General features: G+C 42.7%; 1 protein-coding gene across 1 annotated transcript in view; it reads right to left on the reverse strand.

Moving 5' to 3' along the window:
* The window catches only part of atp2a3 (ATPase sarcoplasmic/endoplasmic reticulum Ca2+ transporting 3), a 63,545-nt gene that overhangs the window by 18,220 nt on the left and 20,821 nt on the right, over positions 1–24,504 (reverse strand). The window contains exons 2-9 of the mRNA XM_084075052.1: positions 24,024–24,041; positions 23,264–23,346; positions 15,992–16,096; positions 14,687–14,825; positions 9,220–9,300; positions 8,792–8,877; positions 7,831–8,295; positions 1,689–1,777 (exon numbers count right to left, since the gene is read on the reverse strand). Of these exons, the coding sequence (XP_083931178.1) occupies positions 1,689–1,777; positions 7,831–8,295; positions 8,792–8,877; positions 9,220–9,300; positions 14,687–14,825; positions 15,992–16,096; positions 23,264–23,346; positions 24,024–24,041 (1,066 nt within the window). The remainder of the gene's footprint in view (positions 1–1,688; positions 1,778–7,830; positions 8,296–8,791; positions 8,878–9,219; positions 9,301–14,686; positions 14,826–15,991; positions 16,097–23,263; positions 23,347–24,023; positions 24,042–24,504) is intronic.

Here is a 24,504-nt window from a genome sequence, read left to right on the forward strand (position 1 = left end):
AGCAAACAAGCATAATGTAAACGCAAGTCACTCAAAAGAGCACTCACAAAGCAATGGATTATGGATAAATGCACTGCATTTATGCACATGAACTCTGGTGTCCCCATTTTGGGCATGTCACATGCAACATTTTATTTTTATGTCAAAATATTCAAAAATATCAGAACTACAAGCTCACAATGCATCACGATGCATTATGGCCTTGAGATATCAGCTATTTTCACTATTCGTATATGACTAATTATACAGGGCTTAAGTAGTTAAGCCCCAGTCACTTTATAAATGTTTAGTGGTACATTGAGTACTTTAATTAAAAGAGGTTAGAGCCCGCACACCATGTACTGTAGGTACAAAAATGTCTTTATCTGGCTGACAACATTTCGATCCTGTTGTGAATCTTACTCAGGTCATGTGATAATGCACACCGTTTTTTCCTTTCTAATGCAGCACCCAATCTTTTACATTGGGTACTTTAAAAAGCCTCTGATGACCGGGTAGGAGTGGTTTTAGAAGTTAAAAGTGTGTGTTGTTGCAGTTGATTGCGTGACCACCATGGATCTCTGCCAGTTAGAGGGCAACTGTAGCTAACAGGGCTCCCACACTACTGTTATGAAATACACACACATACACCGCAGACAGTCATGCGGTTTGTAGGCATGCCCACTGAGCAGTTCATCATTCACTTTCGCGTCAGCCCTACTTCTAACCGTTAGGGCTGTTCTGCTTTTTCCTCTGGGGAAGGTGTGTACAGTATATACTGTACTGTACATGTGGTCATCAAAGGCCATCACTGTATACACTGTAATATCTTGAGCGTTAATTTAACTCTGAGTATACAAATGGAACCAAATGGAACCGTTGGTTATATTTGTACACTCCCAGAGTTACAAATAGGTAAGGGTCTATTTTGGTTCCATTTTGGTTCCATGGAGTTAAAGGAGTAGTTCACCCCAAAAAAATACTCATTTTCTATCAATTACACACCCCATGAAGCCTTTTTTGGATTCATGGATTATTTTTTTTTCGCATTCCTGAGCCAATAATTTGATTACCGGCGGAAAGATGCTAATGAATCTAATGGTACGATACAAAGTAGACTCTTTGTGTCTCCTACCGGAAATACACCCGGTCATCAAATTATTGGTTTAGGAATGCACCCAAAAACAATCCATGAATTCAAGGCTTCATGGGGTGTGTATTTGATAGAAAATAAGATTTTTTTCCGGTGACCTACTCCTTTAAATGAACACTGAGGGTTGTACTGTGTACCTGGGACATGATAACTGGGAACTCAAATCTTCCCTGTTCTGTATTTCCCCATCACTACTTTGCGGTTCTACACTATTTATAATGTTCAATTCCAATCCAAAATGTATTGTTAAAATGATTCCTGAACTTTGCAACAATGATTTAATTGGGAATATGAAAATGTATCCTTAGGGCAATGTGGTGGTACTGTGGAGTCGCTAAAGTTTGGAGCACAGGCTTTTCCACCCTATTAAAAATAGCCCCACATGGCCTGTCCAAAATACAAGCAGACACCACACAAAACAGAGAATGGAAACCACACAGCCAAACCGTCAAATCTGTAAGCCTAAAAACAGCCACCAATGGGGCTGATACAATCAGACATTAAGCTGGATTTATTTTTATGTATGGTTACATTCTTCAACAGCAGAGACACTCACATTTGTCCTTCAGGTGCGTATGTAGAGCCGGTTATACAGAACTCATGAAGCGTGCAACTTGAATCTTGCACCTTGTCTGCAATGAACATCTGGAGAGAAAAACACAAAGGTTATGATTAGAAACATCGATGTTAAATTTGTTTCATAGTTGAGCCGTGAAGTAATTACAAATCTATAGTAATGAGTCTCTGCGTCTGTGTATGTCACTCAAATCAAACACAAGTGCATGTAACGTCATATTACATCTGTATCTCAATATCTGACACACTGGGTAATGTGGTACAACTTGGTCAAGGTCAGTGATGAGCCAAGAGGCTCAACCCAGCACACCTCTAGATTACTCTGCTATTTTCAGCAAATGTTCACCTATGATGACATGCCCAGAATAGTGATGCTAGGGGCTATGAAGAGCCTGACGCATCTGCAGCATTTGGATGAGAAATCCTCGGTGCAAAGACTGTGTATGTGCACTGAATGTGAAGTACTCTGCAGACTGGAGAAGGGCCAGGGAGAGCTGAAAAGGGAGAGGTGATTTCAGGCCAGTGACGTCAAGGGGAAACAGAGTGAGAAAGACAGCATATCCCCTGCCAAGGGCTTTCCTCCACTCAGAAGCATGATGCCTCTGTACCAGTCACCATTTGTTCTGAACCTCTTTTTGGGACCAGTTATTTGCTTTATTTAGATATAGCGCAGTACAGAGACAGGAAAATGAGGCCAGAGAGGGAGGAGGACATGCAATGCAGGTCCCAAGCTGGAATCGAACCGGGCGGTGACGTTGCGTTAGTTTGACAGTGTGTGTGTGTGTGTGTGTGTGTGTGTGTGTGTGTGTGTGTGTGTGTATACTGAATGTACAAGTTTTCCAAATAATTTCTACTTGTGTTATCAGTTATAAATCAAATAGGTCTTTTCTCCGAATAGAATGGATAATACTCTCACGCAAAAAGGTTATAGAATCTTGTCTACTGCATTAGCGAGCACACCCACACCCACAAATTCAGTTCCTAAAGTAGAGTAGATGAGAGAGAAAGATTTAGCTACAGGGCACCCTGAATGTGCTAAAATACAGTATTGTATCACATTCTGTCCCACCTTGAGTCTTAGAAACCAAGAGGACCATATCCTGAACAATAACACTGAATTATATAGTCTTTGGAAAAAAGAAAGAAAGGAACAATCTAAGCAAAAACACAACTACCCAAGAACAACAACATAATGCCCTCAATGAAGAACAGACAATACAGGGACTAAAGAATCATTATAATTAGCCTGTTTCCTGCATCTTTGGTCAACCATGCTTCCTACCAGTTATTCTATCACCATTTCATCCGCTGTGGTCACCAAGGAAACAAGAGACAGCATGAGCCATGTGACTCATTAGTGTGGCGAACGTTTGTGTTAAACCATTCACTTCCTCTGAGGTGGTTTGTATGCAGAAGATGGATGTGCATGTGTGTGCCTGTGAGTGCAGGAAAGTGTGCTGTTATGATACAGTGGGGGTTCCCTGGAAACATCACTATGGAGGGGGATATCCTCAAGGTCGGAAAACAGGGCTGGACAGCTGGGCAGGGAGATGCATATTCCTATCAGCGGCTGAGGACAAGGTCCAGCCCAAGAAAAAAACAAAAAGATTGGACAGATGGAAAAGGCTGGGTAAACGGCGCACAGGGACATAAAGGCTATTTCTATACGCAACAAAGTATAACTCAGGCTTAAACCATTAACAGAAAAGACATTGCATACATTCATGTTCTCTAAAAAAGTATATACATTGACAACTAACAATAGGGCTGTATTTGATAAACTACCAGTGTACATTACCTCTAAATTGTCTTTCACACAAAACTCTGATAAACTTAAGGTTCCCTTTCGATGGACTGAAGCTAGAAAGAGGAGTTTCTCTCTCGGCCTGGAATGAGCTTTAGGGCAAACTGAACTTCAGCGCCCTCATCTCTCTAAGCGATAAAAAAGAAGGGGGAAAAAAACTGTTTTTTAACCACTTCCTGCTTTAGTTTCAGTTAGAGATAGTGATCGGTCTTTGTATTTTGTTGACAGTCCGTACTGAACGTTCTCCTACAGTAGTTTACCCATTTTAAATTCAAATTACTCTTTGAGAGAGTATTAGTTTTCATATTGTGTTGACACTGCCTTTGATGTTGATGCTATCTTGGTCAGGTCTCCCTTGTAAAAAGACATTTGTCGCAGTGGGATTTCCTGGAAAAATATGCTAAACAAGAATAGTGTGCTCCTCTGAGCACAGATCTCCGCCATGACTGCTGGTTGCCTACCCAGGACTGTAAGTTGTGGGGTGCAGCCAAGCCCCCAGAACCACGGTATAAGCAAGCCCCCAGAACCCAGTGGTTGCATTGAAGCGCATTGGACATGCTGGCCATTCATAGGTACTGCAGCTGGGGCCACTGTACATGAATGAGCGAAAACGGTTTCGACCAATGGGCTCGACGCACAAGCTTGCGCATGGGGCTGCGCACCTCTGTGACGCAAAACGCGTCACTTAAGCCCCAAATAGGCCCATCACATTTCCCAACCCGGAAGTAGGGGTGATTCCGGCCATGCGCTGGGTGAGCAATTCAATGAAAGTGGATGGGAGGGGATATCCGGCGCCCTCTCTATTCATTTTAACTCCATGGGTATAACAGTGAAGCTGCCGTCGCCTGGTGGTTAAATCTGGGATTGCAGGACGTCCGCATTTAAAACGCTACTGCGCATGCGTCTACCGTTTGAAACCCTAGAGCGCCTGCTCGGTGCTCAAGTTCATCCGCATTTGAGCACCAATCACTGGATGAGGAGGAGCAACTTCACCACTTTAACCCCATATTTGTCACAGGGAAATTGGCATTCCAGGAAAATTGAAAAAGGAGCGCTCGCTTTTTAGTGAAAGCTGAAATTTTTCACCCCCCTAGATTCACGAGCCAAGCACCCAAATGGCTACTTTGCATAACAGGTTTACTTGGTGGCGGTGAGCGTGCGCACGCGTCATTAAAATATAGCCTGGTTTCAAACGAATCTGCCATTGTAAAAAAAAAAATCACACCCTGTGTGAAGGAAGCAGTGCCTTTGATGAGTTTATTTAATTGGGCTATATATGAACTAGAGAAACAATGTTAAATCCCTCTAAATTTATTCCAAAAATGTGTTTTACTAAACTCTGCCTCCTGGTGGCTGCACACTGCGTTTGCCGTGCTCAAACATACGGACTTAACATACGGACGGACGGACGGACACACAGACACGGTCAAATGTAGAGCGGCTGGCACCGCTAAAAATGCCCTCGGCAGATTAGGTCTGGCCCCTCTCAATAGATCAATAGAGATTTTCTCCCTCCGAAATTGTGAGGGACCAATCACCAGTATGCAAATATGGGGCGGATTTGCCCCTCGGAAATGCAGGTTCCACACAGAGATTCCAGACTAATATCTGCAAAGTGATATTAGTCTGGCAATGCCAGGCTAATTAAAATACTGTTCCCCTGAAAAAAAATCACCAGTACAGCACTGCCAGCAGGTGTCTATTCTTGGTCCCCTCCTTTTTTCCCTCTACATCAAATGTGTTCACCAAAATATCTATAAGGTCACTAACACGTTGCAGATCTTCTATTTTCGCCTATTATGACATGCCCAGAATAGGGGCGCTAGGGCTCATGTGGTTAGTTAACAACCTTGAAATTACTATCACCAGGAAACACCATAAAAAAACCCACAGAGGCGGAAGTCTGACGTGTCTCTGTGTGTGTGTGCATGAGTCGTCCACCAGAGAGCTATCAGTAGCAGCCCACGGAACTGAGTTGAGAGCAGAGGGTCAATATTTAACCAAGCTGCTTGCACTCATTCTCTTCAGGGTTTTTTTCAGGGTTAGAAATGAGATATCTCAAGTCCACGGCTACCCCCACCCCTCCCCCACTGGAGGGAACTCCCTAGTACTGCAAAGCACCTACGTCATCACAGGGAGGGGAGGGAGCAGTCAGGGAAAGCTGCTCCACAGGAAACACACAAAAACCGCTGAGGCACGTGCTTAGAATTCCCTCTACAAAATATACTGTAGGATCTTTTTTTTTGAAAAGCTGCGGGCGGGCACACACACACACACACACACACACACACACACACACACACACACACACACACACACACACACACACACACACACACACACACACACACACACACACACACACACACGTGTAAGTTATAGAATTATGACAGTAACATATACTGTATAATGTTTTGTATCCGTTTGAACTGAACAGAGGTCTTGGTTTCCCTGTCTAAGTCTGGCTGACTGGAAAAAGACAGTGAGACAGTAAGACCTGTGATGCATGCTTGTGCAATGTGCACACCACACATGTTGAGACACAACCAAAGTACCATGTGTATTACAGTACTATACAGGCCAAGCTAGTGTTGCAGATTAGTGGTGTTAAGATGTTTGGCTTCAGTGTCCCTTCCTGTGGGAGACTCGGGTCGAAGCCCTGGCATTACAAAAACTCTAGTTCAGGGGAACTGCAGACAGAGAGTAAACACATTGCAATTAAATTCACGATTGATTTAGGTAAGGTTTCATATCTATTTAACAAAGCAAACAGAGACAACTCAAAACACAAGCTGTGTTGTCACCAAGAAGGAGCTTGCATGCACAATTTCGGGCAACTGTGATTGACCATAGGAAAGCTCCCTGTCCTACTTGATGCATCATTTTACACAGGATAATAATGCACTACAAACTCCTAACCATTGCGGAGCACACTGTTAACTAGCTAAATTCATAATAAAGTACAATCATGTGCGCTGGCATTCATACTTAGGTTATCAGGCTGACAGCCTTGGCCAGTAACTTTGAGGCCATTAACTGAGGAGAGAGGTGCAGGATGTAGAACAAGAGGTGTTAACTGGGAGGTGTTAACTGTGTGTGTGTGTGTTGTATACATAGGTGTGTGTCAGAGCCAGATGCCAAGACAAACAGAAGCGCAAGTATAGCTTCGAGTAGAACTGGCATAACACACACACACACACACACACACACACACACACACACACACACACACACACACACACACACACACACACACACACACACACACACACACACACACACACACACACACACACACACACACACACACACACACACACACACACACACACACACACACACACACACCTGGTTGTGAATAAGTATATTTTAAAACGAGTTATTGCTGTGACAGACAGACAGACACCAGCGATTTCAACACATCCACTCTGCTGTGTGGGGGGGTATTGAATACAGATCTCTCTGTTAATAATATCATTTTTAAGCTTTCGGGGGATGACATTGTAAAAGCCTGCAGAATGTGAGGGAGGTGTTATGGGTGCTGTTGAGTCATGTCAGGCTGTACTACTGCACCAGCGGTTTTCACGAGTCTGTCTGAGGAAGACAAACATTAGAGCACCGCAGGCATTTTCCATCGCACTGTGGAACCCACTTGCATTGGGTAAAAAAACAACAACAAAAAGCCACTAAAATATGAAGAGGTGCTCTTGGCATAATGCCTTAAGACAGAATTAGCATATTGGACACTTTTCTGAGAAAATTCCCAGAAGCTATTCTTTACAGGTATGGTTCTCAAAGTGGGGCCCTGGGACCCCCAGCTAAAGTTTTTAATATTTTATACTTGGGACATTTTTGAAAATGATGAGGACAAATCGTGATTTCTTCTTTTTAGAATTTGGGGGTCAATGGCACAACATATTTTCAGATGGGGGTCCGCGGCTAAATACATATCAATTTGCGGGTCCTTGACATGAAAATGTTTGAGAACCACTGCTTTACAGAAGTGTCATCACATGCCAGACAGTGGAAAGAAAACCACCATGCTTCCACCATCTTGTTTTACTGGAAGAAATACACCTGTCTTAAACTAGTGCACACTTCTACCTGGCTAAATAGTATATATATTTTTTTGATAATGTTTTTGTCAGTATTTGCTTTTAGATAACAGTGTATACAGAGATAGTAAACCAAGGTCACAGAGAGAGGGGAGAGAGAGAGTAAACGTTATTGTTCCCGAGTGTTATAGATTACTTGCACCATTCACTCAATTCAAACAAAAAATCATACGAATACATAAGAGCCCCTAGATGCCACTCACCCTGCAAACAGACATTTGATTGGTGGTGAGGGTGCCCGTCTTGTCAGAGCAGATGACGGAGGTACAGCCCAGCGTCTCCACAGAGGGCAGGCTACGAACGATGGCGTTCTTTTTGGCCATGCGTCGCGTGCCAAGGGCTAGGCAGGTGGTGATGACAGCAGGCAGGCCCTCAGGAATGGCGGCCACAGCCAGGGCTACAGCGATCTTAAAGTAGTAGATCGCTCCTCTGACCCAGGAGCCGCCGTGGACGGGGTCCCCAAAATGGCCGATGTTGATGACCCACACAGCCACGCAGATGAGGGAGATGACCTTGGACAGCTGCTGGCCAAACTCGTCCAGCTTCTGCTGTAGGGGTGTCTTCTCTTGCTCTGTGGCTGCCATCTGGTTACGGATCTTACCGATCTCTGTGGAGACCGCGGTGGAGACAACAATACCAATGGCCCGACCCGCTGCGATGTTTGTGCCCTTTGGGGGGGGGGGGGGGGGGGCATAGAAAAGTACTGATGAGAAATCAGATGCTCCAATTCCATGACTCAGACGTTGCCTGACTGGAAGTAGTTTACCTCGCTCACGCTCACCTGATTAATATACATTCTAGTGTACTGCACAAGACTGGCCCGGCATTGACTGGCATCACTAATCATCTACAGTAAGTGCTACAGACTAGTCAGTCTACATGTAAAGTACTATGTATACAGTCAACACATTGTTTTCTACATATATGTAGGGCTGTCATACAGTATAAATAACTGAGCATTGAACAATTATCGACTATGGGGGGAAATGCGCAATCAATACAAAAAGTATGAAAATACAATACAAAATACAAGGCTAAAATACCAACAAATGCAGAGCAACAAGTCCGAGCTAACAACATGCAGAAAAAGTGCTCTAGGTAGCGCTTATTCTTCATAACATGTGAAAAGTGTGAAAACACCCAAAAGAGGTACAGTATACTCACAGAAAACAGCATGTTCTTCTTGTCTTGATTGACAGCTCTGGGGTCAGGAACGGGGTCAGTGTGTTTGATGACCGACACAGACTCCCCTGAAGAGACGATCAGAACCTCAGACACATGTGAACACTCCCAATGCATTATAAAGTATCACCGATCCATACCTGCACACTACATTTATTTTTACCCTTAAAAGCATTCTGGACCACAATGGAAAGAAGTCCCCAGGACTTCTTTGTGTTATCCTTTTAGCTTTAATGTCTTACTGTACCACGTGCTGTTTACATTTCTGACTAATAAAGTATTCAATCAATCAATCTGGAACTTAAACTGCAGTTCATTCATCCAACATTTATGTGACTTCAGACAATAGATATCAAATTGCAGTCTATGTACAACGTTGAGTTGTGCTCGACCATGATAGATGACAGTACCTGTGAGGATGGACTGGTCCACTCTCAAGGTGGTTGACTTTATAGACGTCAGCCTGATGTCAGCAGGCACTTTGTCACCAACTAAACACCACAACAGAATGACAAAAACAACAAAAGACTGGCATTGATTTAACTACTTAAACCATATACATTTCGTACACAGGGATCCTCCAGGGATCAATACTAGGCCCCCTCCTCTTTTCCTTCTACATCAGGGTACTATTTTCTTTGCTGAAAATAGCCAACCTACCAACTCACAATGTCTCAACGTGAGGCCTTGTGAGCTTTTAGATCTGCCATTTTCACTTAAATATTCTCCCCAGAATAGGGACATTACCGTGTGAAACCACAGACAACACCCATATACATTCAGTTATATGTTCAAATAGTGAAACCCTGAGCAAAGAAAACGGTGAGCATGCTGTAAAATCCTGAGAGTTAATTTAACTCAGAGCATTAATGGAACCAAATAGACCCTCCATTTGTTTCCATTTGTATGCTCTCAGAGTTAAATGAACACTCAGGATTTGACTGTGCAGGTCAGCACTGGCTCTCTGTTAAAGCAGCAGTCACAGGGAAACAACAGCTCAATACAATGCCTTCTTAAAATGATCAATACTACCCTCTCACTCTTGGACTGTCCTTTGCTGTGTTCAATTCTTCTTTGCTCTGATAAACTACTTTCTCACACAGCAGGAACAAAGTAGAGTCAATGTCTGCTTCGCATCTATGTAATGGATTCGTTCTACTACCAGTGTGGGATTCAACCTGCTGATTAAACTCACAGTCACTATACTGCACCTGAGTTGTTCCTTTTCACTAAAACCAAGTTTAAAATAAGAATTGAATACATTAAATATCAAAGTAACTGAAACTGAAGCAACGGAACGTCTTTTCAATGGCAGTGGATGGAGAGAGAGGATTTTTGTCCAATCTAGAAAAAGCAACCAATGGGCGCGAATTAGGGGCAGGAACACAGGCAAGACTTGACAAAGGGTGAATTGCATACTGTCATGCAGCCAGCTATATTATTTCCAAGCACCGAGCGAGAGGACATGTCACATCCTATCATAACACGATATGCTCTCTTGTACATTACCTGCATACCTCCACATCTTTGTTTGCTCAAATTATTCTCCCTGCAACTCACCCTTTCACGCCAAAGTCACAAATTCACCTCCTTTCTACAGCAAAGACCCAACTCAGTCCATTTGGGGGTTTCCTACCACTGCGGGTCAAGTTGACCCCGTTCCAACATGGCCCAAGATGTTTGTCACCCTACCCCATTCTAAAAATCTCAAAGTAGTGAAAGAGTTTCATACAGTCTTCAAGGAAAAGAAACAGAAAGGAGAAGGAAGACACTTCATATGCTCCTAAGGTCCTTGTTTTTTTATTTTTTTCAACAGAAACAGACAGAGCTATTCATGAGACAAAGGATGCAAAGTAACCTCATTTACAGAGATCTAAGTCCTTAGCTCTCAGATCTATTAACCACTAATCACATCCAAAGCAAGGACACATGGTGAAAGCAATGCTTAGTTGACTCAAGCTGAATGATTCTGAACATCCTTTGTCACAGGCCTCACGGCGTTCTCTCATCTTTGATTACATTACATTTTTACTGACAATAATGAGGGGTGAGAGTGGGAAAAAACTGAACAGCTTATGTCCAAAATCCCCTGTGACACTGTATAGGAGTTATTGCAGGAAATACTGGGCCATTCTTTTTAGCGGCACTAGCCGCTCTATACCTGAATTTGTCCGTGTGCGTCAACGTTCTGATTGGTCAGGTGCGTCAACAAAGTGATTGGTCAAGCTTCACGTGACACATGGCTATAAACACATTATAAACACATATCGATGACAAAATGTATCAAAGGCGGCGCTACCTTCACACAGGGTGTGATTTTTTTTTTTACATCTGGTACGTATGGTGGCTCAGTGGTTAGCACTGGGAAGTGAGAAGCCTTGCTAGGACTAGGAGGCAGTTGGAAGCGGTGCTTCCCAGCAAGAAGGTCCTGAGATCCAAACAGACTGAAACTTTTCTGTATTGGGTTTCAAGTGGTCTCATCCAACACCAGAAGACATGCATGTTAGAGACATACACAAAACGCACCACACCGGAACTCTCGCTAGACGAGATTTCAATCTCGAGATTTCAATCTCGTCTAGCGAGACTTTCGGTGGTGCGCATTCAAGGCAATCACATTGCATAGTGTTCTGTCACTATGAAGATCAGATCACATCTCATCAAAAAAAAAAAAAGCTATCAAAATATGCGATCTAGTGCAAGGCCTATTGGGGCGCGTTTTTAGCTGTGGCGTACCCGGGATGGAGTTATGAAAATGTTCTACTGTACCATTCATCCTAGGATATCATAGAAAAGGTGAGAAAACCGTGGTCCAAAATTCCCCTTTAACCTTCTACAGGCACTCTACATCTGCTAGAATAGAAAAGCTGCTTTTGAAACTCTGGTGGATATGTTTTGTTAATGCTTGGGATGATACGTCATGTCTTTAGCATTCATTGTCACAATTACGACTGTAATGGTCAAATATCTGTTCAACTTGGTCAAATCATTTTTTTTAAATTCAGTTCAACTTGGTCAAAAAACATTTTTTTAATTCATAACTCATTATCAATAGATCGATTAATTGAATGAATGACAGATCACCAGCTGCATTATTTCCATTATCACGAGTATTCACTGGCAAATCTGAATCCCAGGAACCACTTAAAATCTTAAACCCTATATACTGTACGTCACTGCCCGGAGTCCCCCGTGGGTCTATCCTTGGCCCCTTCATTTTCTCCCTCCATACCAAATCTCTATGCCAAAAATAGCAGATCTACAAGCTTGTGAGCTTGTAGATCGGCTATTTTTGCATGAAACACTCAGAATAGGGAGGCTAGAGTTCAAGTGGTTAGAAACACAGGAAAGTTCCAGTGCAGGCGCAGATCACATCTATGGCGTAACCCTTGGCTGTCACTGCTGACAATGAATCTACAAGTGGACAGTCATCGAGAATGGGTGGAAACTTGTGTGTAAATATATTTATGTGCTTTTCTATCCTCAAAAGGCATTTGTGGTCTATACCAGTGTCCTTTTCCAATGCCTCCAAGTAGCTTATTTTATCCCCTAACATCCAGTTCCCATGGAACAGAGGCTGGGTAATCTGAAGTACAGAAAAGCTTGGGAAATTTGATGGCGGAAAGGAAAATATAAATTTGTTTGTTTTCTTTGTCACCAAACCCCAAATGTGTTTGAGCCAGGAGGGCCCGCATGTGCTTCAACATCCCTGACACACACTTTCTGAGAGAGAAGAGGAAGAAAAACTGTGTGGTGGTGCACGACCAAGCGCAAGTGTTTACCGCTGTTTTAACACCGCTTAGCAACAAGATTATGTCAGTCAAAATGAAGAGCAGGATATATGACTGTGTTTATGAAATATGTGCCAGGCTGCAGAGTGCATACTAGCACTAGATTGTCAAAACACTTCCACAGATGTGTGCAACTCTTTGATAAAATTACATTCTTTTCTGAGTGTATTTATATGCCAACCATGATCCATGTACCTCATTATGCTCATAACATCCCCTTCACTGGCAGACCGAAAGCTCCTTCCTAACCAGCTATTTCCACTAGCTAAAAAATTATTATGGCCCAAGTGTGCCTCAAGTATGACTTCTATCTCTCTAGCTATTCTTCAAATGGCGTTTTAACTTCAAAGTCAGTTATTCTGCAGCAAGCAACATTATCATACAACAAAGTGTAAATTAACGCACTGTTCATTCTGAGAGATGAACAGTACTGAAGGTCATCACATGACCACATTCCCAAAAGCAGTGACGTATCAAGCTCTTAAGAATGAAATGCACAGAAGGCTATATGGGAAGCAGAGCTAACCATAATGCTCCCTCTATTCCAATAGCAGATAGTCATTTAAGTTCAATAGTCGTCTAATGCTAGTCTATTCCACAATCTCTGAATGCTCTATATAGAGTGTAACTACACCTCCTGAAAGCCGAGGACGGAAGCTGTCATCTGTTCGTCAACTCTTTTTATTGTGAGTTGTGTTGCAGTATTATATATAGCATCACATACATGAACAATAGTGCATTGGTTTTAAAAATATTTTGAAACCAAACCCCCCTCTTCTTCTGCGCTTCCTTTGCACAGACTGTATGAGGGAAGCATTTGAACATTGTGTGAGTCAACAGTCTGGCTCAAGAGACTTATCTAATTGCAGGAGATTTCCATACTGATCCAATCGTGACCTCCACTACTAATGTCTTTCTTTGGCACCAGGGACAAAGGAGTCATTGAACATCAATAGCTTGCATGCTCGAAGATATCACAGGTGAGCTACAGTGAGGGAGGTTGTCATAGTGACACTGGTGGTGTTGTTAATGGTAAGAGTGAAGGAAGCTGGAGAGTGTCAGTGTTTATGCAGTTGTCATCTAACTTGTGTGAACATGATTGTGCACGTATGTGCACGTGTATATCCATGTTAGTGTGTGTGCTAGATTGTCCTTCACCGTCATTTGTTGGGCTTGCAAGGGCCACCGTCTGAAATGACACGTAAACTCCACTCTTGCTAACATGCATCGTGATGCTGTGATGAACCATTTTAGTGAACTTACTTGACACCATTTGATTAAATGTTAATATTAAATCTAACGCCAGTTCCCACATGTAAGATTGCAGCCAACAATGTCCTTCCAGTACATGCGTGTATTTTACAATATCTATATGCACGTTCACACATGACTCCATACAGATGTTGCAGAACCAAAGTAACAACTATTTTTAGATGAGACTGCCCACACATGGGCGAGTTTACAGCAAGGAAGTGTGTGTCTATATGTGTGTACTGTATGTTGGTGTGTGCACGTGTGTGTATTTGTGGGGGTGGGGGTGTGGGGTACCAGCTAGGAGTGTGAGTGAAGCTGACAAACATCCAGCAGCGTCCAGGTGGTTAGACTGAGAGCATGGAAAGCAAAGGGAAGAGGAAAGCTGTGGAAATTTAAATAGGACCCTAAATACAGAAACGACCGCAGCCACTTACACAGTACCACACACACACAGAAAACAGATACAAACATGACTGGATACTGGCCTTGGCACCTGCAGGGCCAGAGAAAAGGCACTTATGTAACCTGGTTTGAGATATTCCAGTAGTGTTTCCAGACTCACTGGCTTGTTGGCATGGGTTGTGTGTATGTCTGTGTTTGTGGACATGCTAGTGCCAGCAATACTGGCCCACAGGCATACAGGCGGCTATGTGTGAGTTGAGCCTAATTTATGCTCCATTGTACAATGGCGTCGCAGAGCGAAAATAGCAGATCTATAAGCTCACAACGCGTCACATCCATGATGCGTTGTGAGCTTATATAATACCAGAGCACGGAACCGTCTCTGTGAGAAACAGTTTTATTTCTTGTATTTCAGTTTTTCATTGCATACCTGCCACCTCCACTATGTCTCCAGGAACAATGTCCCGAGCCTTGATCCTCTGCACAGCCTTCCTGTTCATACGATACACCTTGCCCATCTCTGGTTCATACTCCTTCAGAGCCTCAATGGCATTCTCAGCATTCCTTTCCTGATGGAACAGAAATACAGACAACATTGTTTAAAGAAATGTACCTACCTTCGAAATGTACAAACTCTGCAGCTGTAAACCATGTAAACCTTGCCAGCGACAACATTTGTTAAGTCTCTCGATTGTGACGTTGACCTTTTAACCCAAATCTCAATCATCTCTTTCTGGGAGACAACTGATCATTCTCACCAAGTTTACTAAAATCAGCTCATCTGATCTAGATTTTGACCGTGATATTTGTGACCTTTTCAACACGAAAAAAAGGTACCGTACTCATCTCTTCGGGACAGCTGACTGATCACTCCCACCAAGTTGAGCCTGATTGTGAACCTTGAGACCCAATACTTACTGAACCTTCTGCCTCTACATTGTCAAGTTATCTTGCTAAGGAACACACACATGCACCAAGAAAATTGGACAGACTACACTACCATACTGCCTGCCATGCATTGTGGGCAGGGTAACAAGCTTACAATTATAGATGGCTTGCACTTGAACATTTTGGACCAACTGAAAGAGTACAAGCTGTGTGGTTGCACAAAATAATACAGAACAAAAAATCTGAACTCTACCAAAACTTTTGAGGATTTAAAAAGATTTTATATTGAATAAACAACCTGTAGCTTGTTTTTAGTGCGGTGGTAGTGTGTGGCAGTCACAATGTCACCACCAAAATTGAGGAAGTAAGTCATTACCGGTAATTATTTTAAATTAATGAATTTGATTTCAGTTGGTAATGTATGGTAATGTATTCTAAAATCAACAACTGAACCATTTATATAAAATTCCTTAAAGTATGAGGATTTTATAACTGCCGCTTTCTGTGCACCTGGTAATCCTTCTGCTATTTGGCCTGTGGATAAATCTATAAAACGTATATCTTGCGCTAAATTGCATAGGTGTTTAAAACCAGAAGTTATCGTAAATTGATAGTAACTTGCCCACTACTTCATAGTAAAATAAACCACTGACTTCAGCTACAACACACCATCCCACGATGAATGGGTAAAACCATGAGAGTTGGGGTTAGTGCAGGCATAGGACATAATACTCTTAGCCTTGACAGATGTCATCCACTCAGCACAAGTTCAAAGCATTTCTTCAGGGTGTAGTCACACACACGCACACACACACACACACACACACACACACACAGTGTGTCGCACCTGCCAGACCCCGATAACAGCATTGGCGATGAGAATGAGAAGGATGACGATAGGCTCAACGAAGGCAGTGATGGTCTCCTCTCCTTCCTCAAACAGAGCCAAGACCTGAACACAAACACACAGCAAACATTTTGTGTTGCGTCTCATCAAGTCCCGGATTAATTCACTCTGGAAGACTGGAAAAAGTGTAGTTTCATTTGCACTATAATTGAAAACAGAGCTAAATTGATAGAAGGTACAGTAAGAGTAATATGTTTAACAGATAGAATGATAGGAAACAAATGAGTAATAATTAATAATATAATTATGTGCAAATTAACCCCAAGGGGCATACAAAAACATCTCCCCACAAACAAACAAAAATAAAGAATAAAGAGAGAGAGAGAGAGAGAGAGAGAGAGAGAGAGAGAGAGAGAGAGAGCGAGACACACACAAAATGAATACAGATATCCTTGATGCAGAAGGTAAAGTCACAGGGGAAGTATGGAAAAAAATAAGTATTTTTTCCTTTTTCTTTTAGTCACATCTTGTTTACAGTATATGCTGTTCAGTAGAACATCTAGTTTGGAGGAATCCTAATGCTTACAGTATATGATCTTTATTACTAATTAGGTGTGATAAGGATAATTCCTTTTAACAGGTCGTTCATGAAAGTCCTTGCGGTCTTGTTTCCAATGAGAACCTGTGAGCAATTAGGGGTTAAGAGTGTTGCTCAGGGACAAATTTCATTTCATCGACACATATGCTGACATGGCCTGGAATCGAACCTGGGGCAACCAGGGCCTCTGGCTCCCTAGGCAGGCTCACTAACCACTCAGCTATGGCCGCCCCCTTGGGGTGGAACTAAGGCCAAAGAAAGTAGCTTTTTAAAACAACCTTTCCCTAACCAAATATGAAGCAAGCTGAACAAGATTTTAGCGAGCATGATTTCTATAGACACAGATTTTATGTACCATAGTATTGTGTATTAGTGATGAAATGTGTACTCTCACATTTCACTGTATATGAAATATGAAATGCAATATGAAAGACAAAAATACTAAGAATGAGAGATAGACTGAGTGTTGCATTATTGGTGATAGCAGCAGCACATCATGAAAAAGCTGATTCTCCACTCAGGATATGGCTGCTGCCTACCTGGTCGATAACTCATCATTACCTTTCTTTTGGGATGGCAATTCACCCTTCTGACCAACAACTACGGTAACTCTCAGTGAGTGGAGTCAGTAAAATAAACATGGTAATTCTGAAACTGTTAAGAGTTGGTAGAAATCATGGGAGCTGAATGGAGATTTACAACTCACCAAGGGGTGTAGTGGAACTTAACTGCTAAAACTTGTAGATCCATATTATACAATAAATAAGTTTTACACTCTAGCTTAGATGTCGAAAGTTGAGTCAGGACACTAAACAAAGCTAGAATGTAATAATTCAGGGTATTGCTATGACCTACAATGTGGGTCATAGCACAGGGTTTCAAGTAATGAATGATGACAACATGACAACCCCAAAATAAGGTATTTTAGTTGATTCTTTACACTGAGATACAAACCAACAGATGATCCGTTTTACAGCTTTTGTCAAAAACAAGGAGTAAAATGCTCGTAATATGACTAGTTATATCAAAATCTGTACCATGAGAAGAATATCCAATTCAGTGGTCACTTTACTCCACAATCTAAAATGTCACCTCAACTCATGCCAACATCAAAACATAGCATGGGGAGCAAGTAAGAAAAAGAAAGCCAGCCTTCCTCCTTCCTTCCTTGAAATCAAATGGAGGAAGTGCAGTAATTGTTTCAGGTTACCAATGGGGATTTGGTGATTGGCACTGCCTTCTTAATGCTTGTCAAGTGACTCCTTGTTCCTCAGTACTATGGACAGAGATGGCATATCAAGAGAACTGGCAGGTCGACTGAGGCAGGGTTGGCTCACTGGCTGGAGGCTCACAGAATTACATTACTTGCCCAATTAAGCTAAACCTTCTCCCAAAAGCCGATGAAGAATGACATACAAAGCAACCTAAGAACAATATGCAGACATTTTATCCTCCTGGCTAGTGTTGCCATATAAGCTCCACTATTAGGCACAAATAATACATGCAAGTCCAATGTCCCAATTCGAGTGTATTCAAACACACAGACAAATTAGTTCATTTTCTTCGTTTCTTTTTCTTCTTCTTTTTTCCACAACACAATGTAACCATTAATAACTGCATCATAAAAAATCATGAAGCACTTAGGGGCAGAGGTGGTCACCATAGGTCAATGAGAGCTGAATTCATCAATGCAAAAGTTCAGAGAGACCTCTGTGCTTACAAAAGTTGGTGTGTTGGACCTAACCGAATGACATTGAGAGACTTGCCGCCCTGAATAATGAAAACATGCAAGGCAGCTCTCAATATTGTAAGGGCTCTTTGGGAGCCATGCACCAATGGAACAGGACAGAGGCCTTGTTCCACTATAAACAGCGCATTTTAAATTACAACTAAGGGAAGCCCAATTCACATTAGGAAAAGTAAGCCCACACTCCAAACCCCTGCAGTTACAGCCCACGCCTGGACTCCAGGCATCTGGCTTGGAAAAGCTGCAGCACAGAGCGCACACGGTTAGAGGAGATATATTGTGTCACATATACATTTTTATAGCCGTTTTCCTACTCTCAGAAATAGCACAGCAACTCCACTCCGAGGCACCAGGGACTCACTCTAATAGATGGAAAAAAGTTATTATGTAGTCAGAATTCCCCTCCCCTGCCCTCCCTACCACGCCCCTCTCCGACCTAGTTATAGTCCAATAACTTGTGTCACCATTTGAGGCCATTGTGTCAAAGGGAATTTTCCTGTTTTTCTGAGACATGCATGTGCTCCCCATAGAAGGAATCCCTATATCAATCCTGGGCAGAGAGAAGGAAGTATCTATAACAGTAAGTATGTATTAAGTATGTACACGAGGTATGCACATGAGCAGGTAATTATGTACATGGTGTATGAGGAGGGAAGCATGTGCATGAGGTATGAGGGGGGAAGTAGGTACATGAGTTATGCACATGAGGACGGAAGTACGTACAGTATATGCACTATGGACATGATGAAAGAAGCATGTATACGAGTTATGAGGAGCGAATTATGTTGATGAAATATGCACATGACGAGGGAACTATGTACATGAGGTATGAGGAGGAGAAGTACAACCCGGGACATGATGCTAGTATGTTGCAGGGACTTCCAACCCTTGAGTGCCAAGCAGGGATGCATCGGGTACAATGTTTCTAATAGTCTTTGGCATGACTCAGTCGGGCATTGAACCCCGACTGCCCATTCTCAGGAAGGACACTCTAACCACAAGGCCACTGAGCTCCAAATGCGGAGGGAAGTACGGTATATGAGGGATGCACTTGAGGTGGTAAGTATGTATATGAAATATGAACATGAGCGGGGAAGTATGTACATGAGGTATGCACATGAGGGGGGAAGCCTGTAGTTGATGTATACTCATAAGCAGGGAAGAATGTACTGTACATGGAGGTATGTACATGAAAAGAAAAATATGTACATGAGAAATATAGAGCAAAATACCAGGGTTGTGGAATTACTGTGTGAACTGTGTCTTAAAATTAGATCTGTGCAGTCATTGGTGAGCAGTAGTCCAGTACCTGGCCTGTAGACCTGTTCGCAATTTGGTGTTGGGGGAATTTCTCACCTGAACTTTGTCAGTGGGTCCCTAGACATGAAAAATCATGGAGGTGCTTGTCCGCCAGAGTGGCACGAATGGCGCAATGGCCAAATCAAAAATGGCCACCATCGGCTATGATGAAAATCCAACTTTCTTGTTTCTGAATGTATAAACAAATGTAATACCTCCATTTTGACTAATTAGGGTGTGTGGAATTCATTTTTGATATTGTTATGACCTTTTTGGGTGATTTTGACCTTGAAAGGTCATGGTCAAGGTCATTTTGCTATTCCAAAGACATTGGCCATAACTTGGCCATTGTTAGGAGTAAAAACAGGTGCAATAAGTCTATTTCAACTAATTCTGACATTTGGAATTCCTTTCTGATATTGTTTTGACCATTAAGGATCATCTTGTCATTGAAATATCAATATCAATGTCATTATTCAATAACTCGATTTGTTTCTTTAGTCACTTTTATTGTATTTCTTCTTCTAAATATCCCCCTTTAACTTTTATTTGATTTGGGTTCTTTAATTAGAAAATAAGACGAGATAAGAAAATAAAACTGATATACAAATAAAATCATATCTTTTTGTCACAATTTCTCTTACAGTGCACCATATATGTGTGCATGCTGGTTAGTGTGATGGGTTTTTACATGAAGGATTTTCCAGTTTTCCATGGCAGAATATGATGCGCGGAACTCCAGCAGCACGGCAGCCACATCGCCGAGTGTCGCACTTGCCTGCACACTTGCATACTCGGTGGTAAGGGCTTCAGACATTTTGATGGCAGTAGAGTACCAAAGTGCTCCTCCCATCCATGTTCCACTGGCTCTAATCTTGCCTCAGGTTCCTTGGCTGTCGCAAGCAGGTGACAAGCCCTATGCACCAGAAAAGCACCATGTTTGATGTGACCTCTGATCACACTACTTGTGGGAGGGATAGCATTAATTCCGGCGCTGGCACTGGTATAGCTTTCCCTGAGGTCATCAAACGTCTCAGCAGTTGTACTTGACCTGGCCCCTGTCCGGACACGTACCAAGTACTTCTCTGCCAACGCTGTGTCTTGTTCTGTCAAGGTGTCTGCCTCTCCAAATTTTGTTAAATATTGTACTGGGTCAGAAGCCATAGCTTCATGTTTGGTCCCCACCTTGCTTCTCCAGTCAGGATATGCACCTTGATAACTGTCTTGGCTAGTGGTGCTCCACGATGAGAGACTGCTTGATGCAGTGGAAGCATGCGCTGCTTCTCACCAGTGCCATACTGCTGCCAGATCTCCTTCACCCCCAGTGCTTGGAAGTATGGGGTGTAGTATAGCAGTAATGCGAAGGTGTCTGTATCATTGGAGACTATGACAACTCTCTTGCTCTGTTTCACACGAACACACCACTCCAAATGCACCACCAATCTGGTCTCAGCCTCCTCAATCCAGTTCAATAGGTCTGGGATCTTTTCACCACCAGCCGCCTTTGCTGGGAGCACCTCATCTTCAGAGACAACAGAGCTGACAATGATGGTAGCATTGCCACAGGCTTGACTGGCTTGACTGCACACCACATCCCGAACTAGCAGTTGGAGATTGCACTTGTTCTGCTCAGACGCCCAGAACTTGTCAAGTTGCTAAGGGATGGGTGTGTCTTTGTTCATGCCAATGATGTCGATTCCTGTTCTTGAGTCTGTGTGCCGCATGCGCTCCCCTTCCTATAGAGACATCTCAATGTAGGAATCGAGTATGAGATGGATGAACCCTGGCTCTTGGCAGAGGAATAATGTTGAGCTGATGATGGCGTTGATGACAGCACCTAAAGTAGGGAATCGTGCAAGTGGCATCTGCCACATTTTCGACATGAAATCTACCACAACATGAGTGGCAAGAGTAGACTTTGGACTCCATTGGGTGAGGTCAAGTTCAGGCTCAATCTCACTGACACGTTTTGACTTGTTGACATGAGCTGGAAGGTCACCATCAAACAGGGGAGATGCTGAGAGCATATCATGAGTAAGTATCTGCCGGATGTTCATGCCCCGCTCCTTAGCAATGTCCATACTCCTATGTGCCTCGGCCATGTCTTTGGATGAGACTAACTTCTGCTCCTTCAAAATGGTTGTTGGCGTCTTCAGCGGTTGCTCGTTGAACTGAGGTAACTTCCACTTTGGTATGGTTGAGCTCATTTTCTTGGTCTTCTCAACTAGCCTCTCATGTCTGTATGAGCAGTAGACACGCTCCCCATTTTTTAGACAATTGAGCAGGCGTGGAGTGACCCCTCGGTCAACTGCTTGCTTTGTGAGCAGATTGTGCTGTGGCACAGGCACATTGACCATCATTGAGTATGGATTCTGATGCTCTAGCACGAAGTCCAGCAGCTTCGCCACATTCCGGTTGAATGTAGGGCGGCGAGTGGTACTCAGTGCATGCTGGAGATGGCATTCTGTATCTTTCATGGTGTGGTTGTTGGTGAGAAAGTTGAGGACATTGGTGATTGACCCAATCTCGTGGAACAAGAGCTCGAACTCTGCCACAGAATTTGCATTGTGTGTGGCTCCTACTACAGAGTGACCTCCTGGACCCGTCGACACTCGCTGAATGGTCTGCTCAACCTTCATGTCACCTCCTACAGCCCAGACCCAGCCTGGGCGATCCCGAATAACCCACTGGCCTATAGAGAAGCGCCGATAGAGCTTAGGATATGTGAACTCTAGCATCTTTATTTGTTGAAGATACCATGAGCCATGACGCAGGTAGTTTTTGCAATCACATTCTGCAAAGATTGGCATAGAGTCCGCATGTAGATTCCAGTTTTCTTCTCTTTCGGAGACTACAGCATTCTTGATGACTGCCACCCAAAAATGTCTTATTTGATTTTGTGGTATGGTCTTATTTGTATATCACTTTTATTCCTACATAGTCTTGTTTGCTAATTTCAACACCCAATTAAAATAAAAGTTAAACAGAGATGTTTAGAATTGTTATTTTTCTCATGTACATATCTTTTGCTGTAAATAAAACAAATTATTATGAAAAAGAATACAATAAAAGGGATAGTAAAGTACAAAATCGTAATTGAATTATTGAAAAATGACATTGACATTGATATTTCAATGACAAGATGATCCTTAATGGTCAAAACAATATCAGAAATTAATTCTAAATGTCAGAATTAGTTGAAATAGACTTATTGCACCTGTTTTTACTCCTAACAATGGCTAAATTATGGCCAATGTCTTTGGAGTAGCAAAATGACCGTGACCATGACCTTTCAAGGTCAAAATCACCCAAAAGGGTCATAACAATATCAAAAATGAATTCCACACACCCCAATTAGTCAAAATGGAGGTATTACATTTGTTTATACATGCACAAACAAAAAAGTTGGATTTTCATCATAGCCGATGGCGGCCATTTTTGATTTGGCCATTGCGCCATTCGTGCCACTCTGGCAAACAAGCACCTCCGGGATTTTTCATGTCTAGGGACCCACTGACTCAGTTCAGGTGAGAAATTCCCCCAACACCAAATTGCGAACAGGTGTACAGGCCAGGTACAGGACTACAGTGACATTTATTGGTAGCTGGTTAGTGGTTTGGGTACTTACAAAGGAGACACAGGCAGCTAGCAGCAGAATCCTGACCAGGAGGTCTTCAAACTGCTCCGCCACCAGCTCCCATAGCGATTTGCCTAGAACATGCATAGTCAGTCACAAATGTTCATCAGCAGGCCCAGCATAAAACACAAATCAACTACTTTCAACCTGGGGTCCCTGTTTTGGGCATGTCATATATGTATACATATATAGTATACAAAACTATAACAAATGTTTTAAACTTGCTAAAAGGCCATTTAAGCTATAACTAGGCTAAGTTTGAACTTAGTGTGAGGTGGTGCAACTGGCTCCTGGTGTATATATTCTTTTCTTAAAAATAAAAAACTGTGAAAATAGCAGATTCACAAGTGTGCATGGTAGAATGGCTATTTTTGCTATTTGTCATACTGTACGACGTATATTTGGACTGAAGCGGTTAATTATTTTTCAGTTTGCCAAATAAACATACATAAAATGTGTGTGTTTTTGCACAAATGCATGGCATCTAGGGTGCATTGACTTTAGATTGCCCTGTTGATTTGGATCTACAAAGTATTCGGCAGCTTGAGTCTTCTGTGAAGCAAGCCGATCCATCAATGTATTGACAGAGGAGTTGTAGTGTGTATGTCTATGGGTGTGATTCTGTGGCTGTGCACACTCTCCAAGTTTACCTCCCGGCCTAAAAAACACAATGGGTCCTATCTGAACAATATTAATCAGACAGTAAAGGGAGGAGGATCACAGACAGCACACTGGAAAAATCAATATTTACCTTCTTCAGCTGGGAGCTCTGTGGTTGTCACACCATGCAGTTTGTAGAGGAATGACGGTGTTGGAGTGGCAGATGGTGGGAGAAAGACAAAAGAGCAATTAACCATATGAACCCGAGCATCCCTATTATCGGGGGAACATACACAGAAAACAACAGCTCTAAAAGCTCATGACAAGTTGAGAACTTGTAAATGGGCAAAGAGATTTGGGCCACAGGGAGAAAAGGAGCAAAGTACAGAGCCGACGCCGGTCAAGTAAGTATTAGTCTAATAATGCAGAGTTCACACTACACGATTTTAGCCCCCATCATCCACTGATTGGACTGATTGGAGGCAAAGCGGTATTTGCTACCGAATTAGGTTTTGCTCGCTGTGTAAACTGTTCAGAGACGCGAGCCAAGCATGATCCCAGGACTGGCCAAGGCCTTGCTGAACGCCCTGAGATCGCTAAGCATGCTAGATATCTAGACCTGTCAGCGATTG

Source organism: Gymnoscopelus microlampas, assembly GCF_963454915.1.
Source record: "Gymnoscopelus microlampas genome assembly, chromosome: 12".
Taxonomy (NCBI): Eukaryota; Metazoa; Chordata; class Actinopteri; order Myctophiformes; family Myctophidae; genus Gymnoscopelus; species Gymnoscopelus microlampas.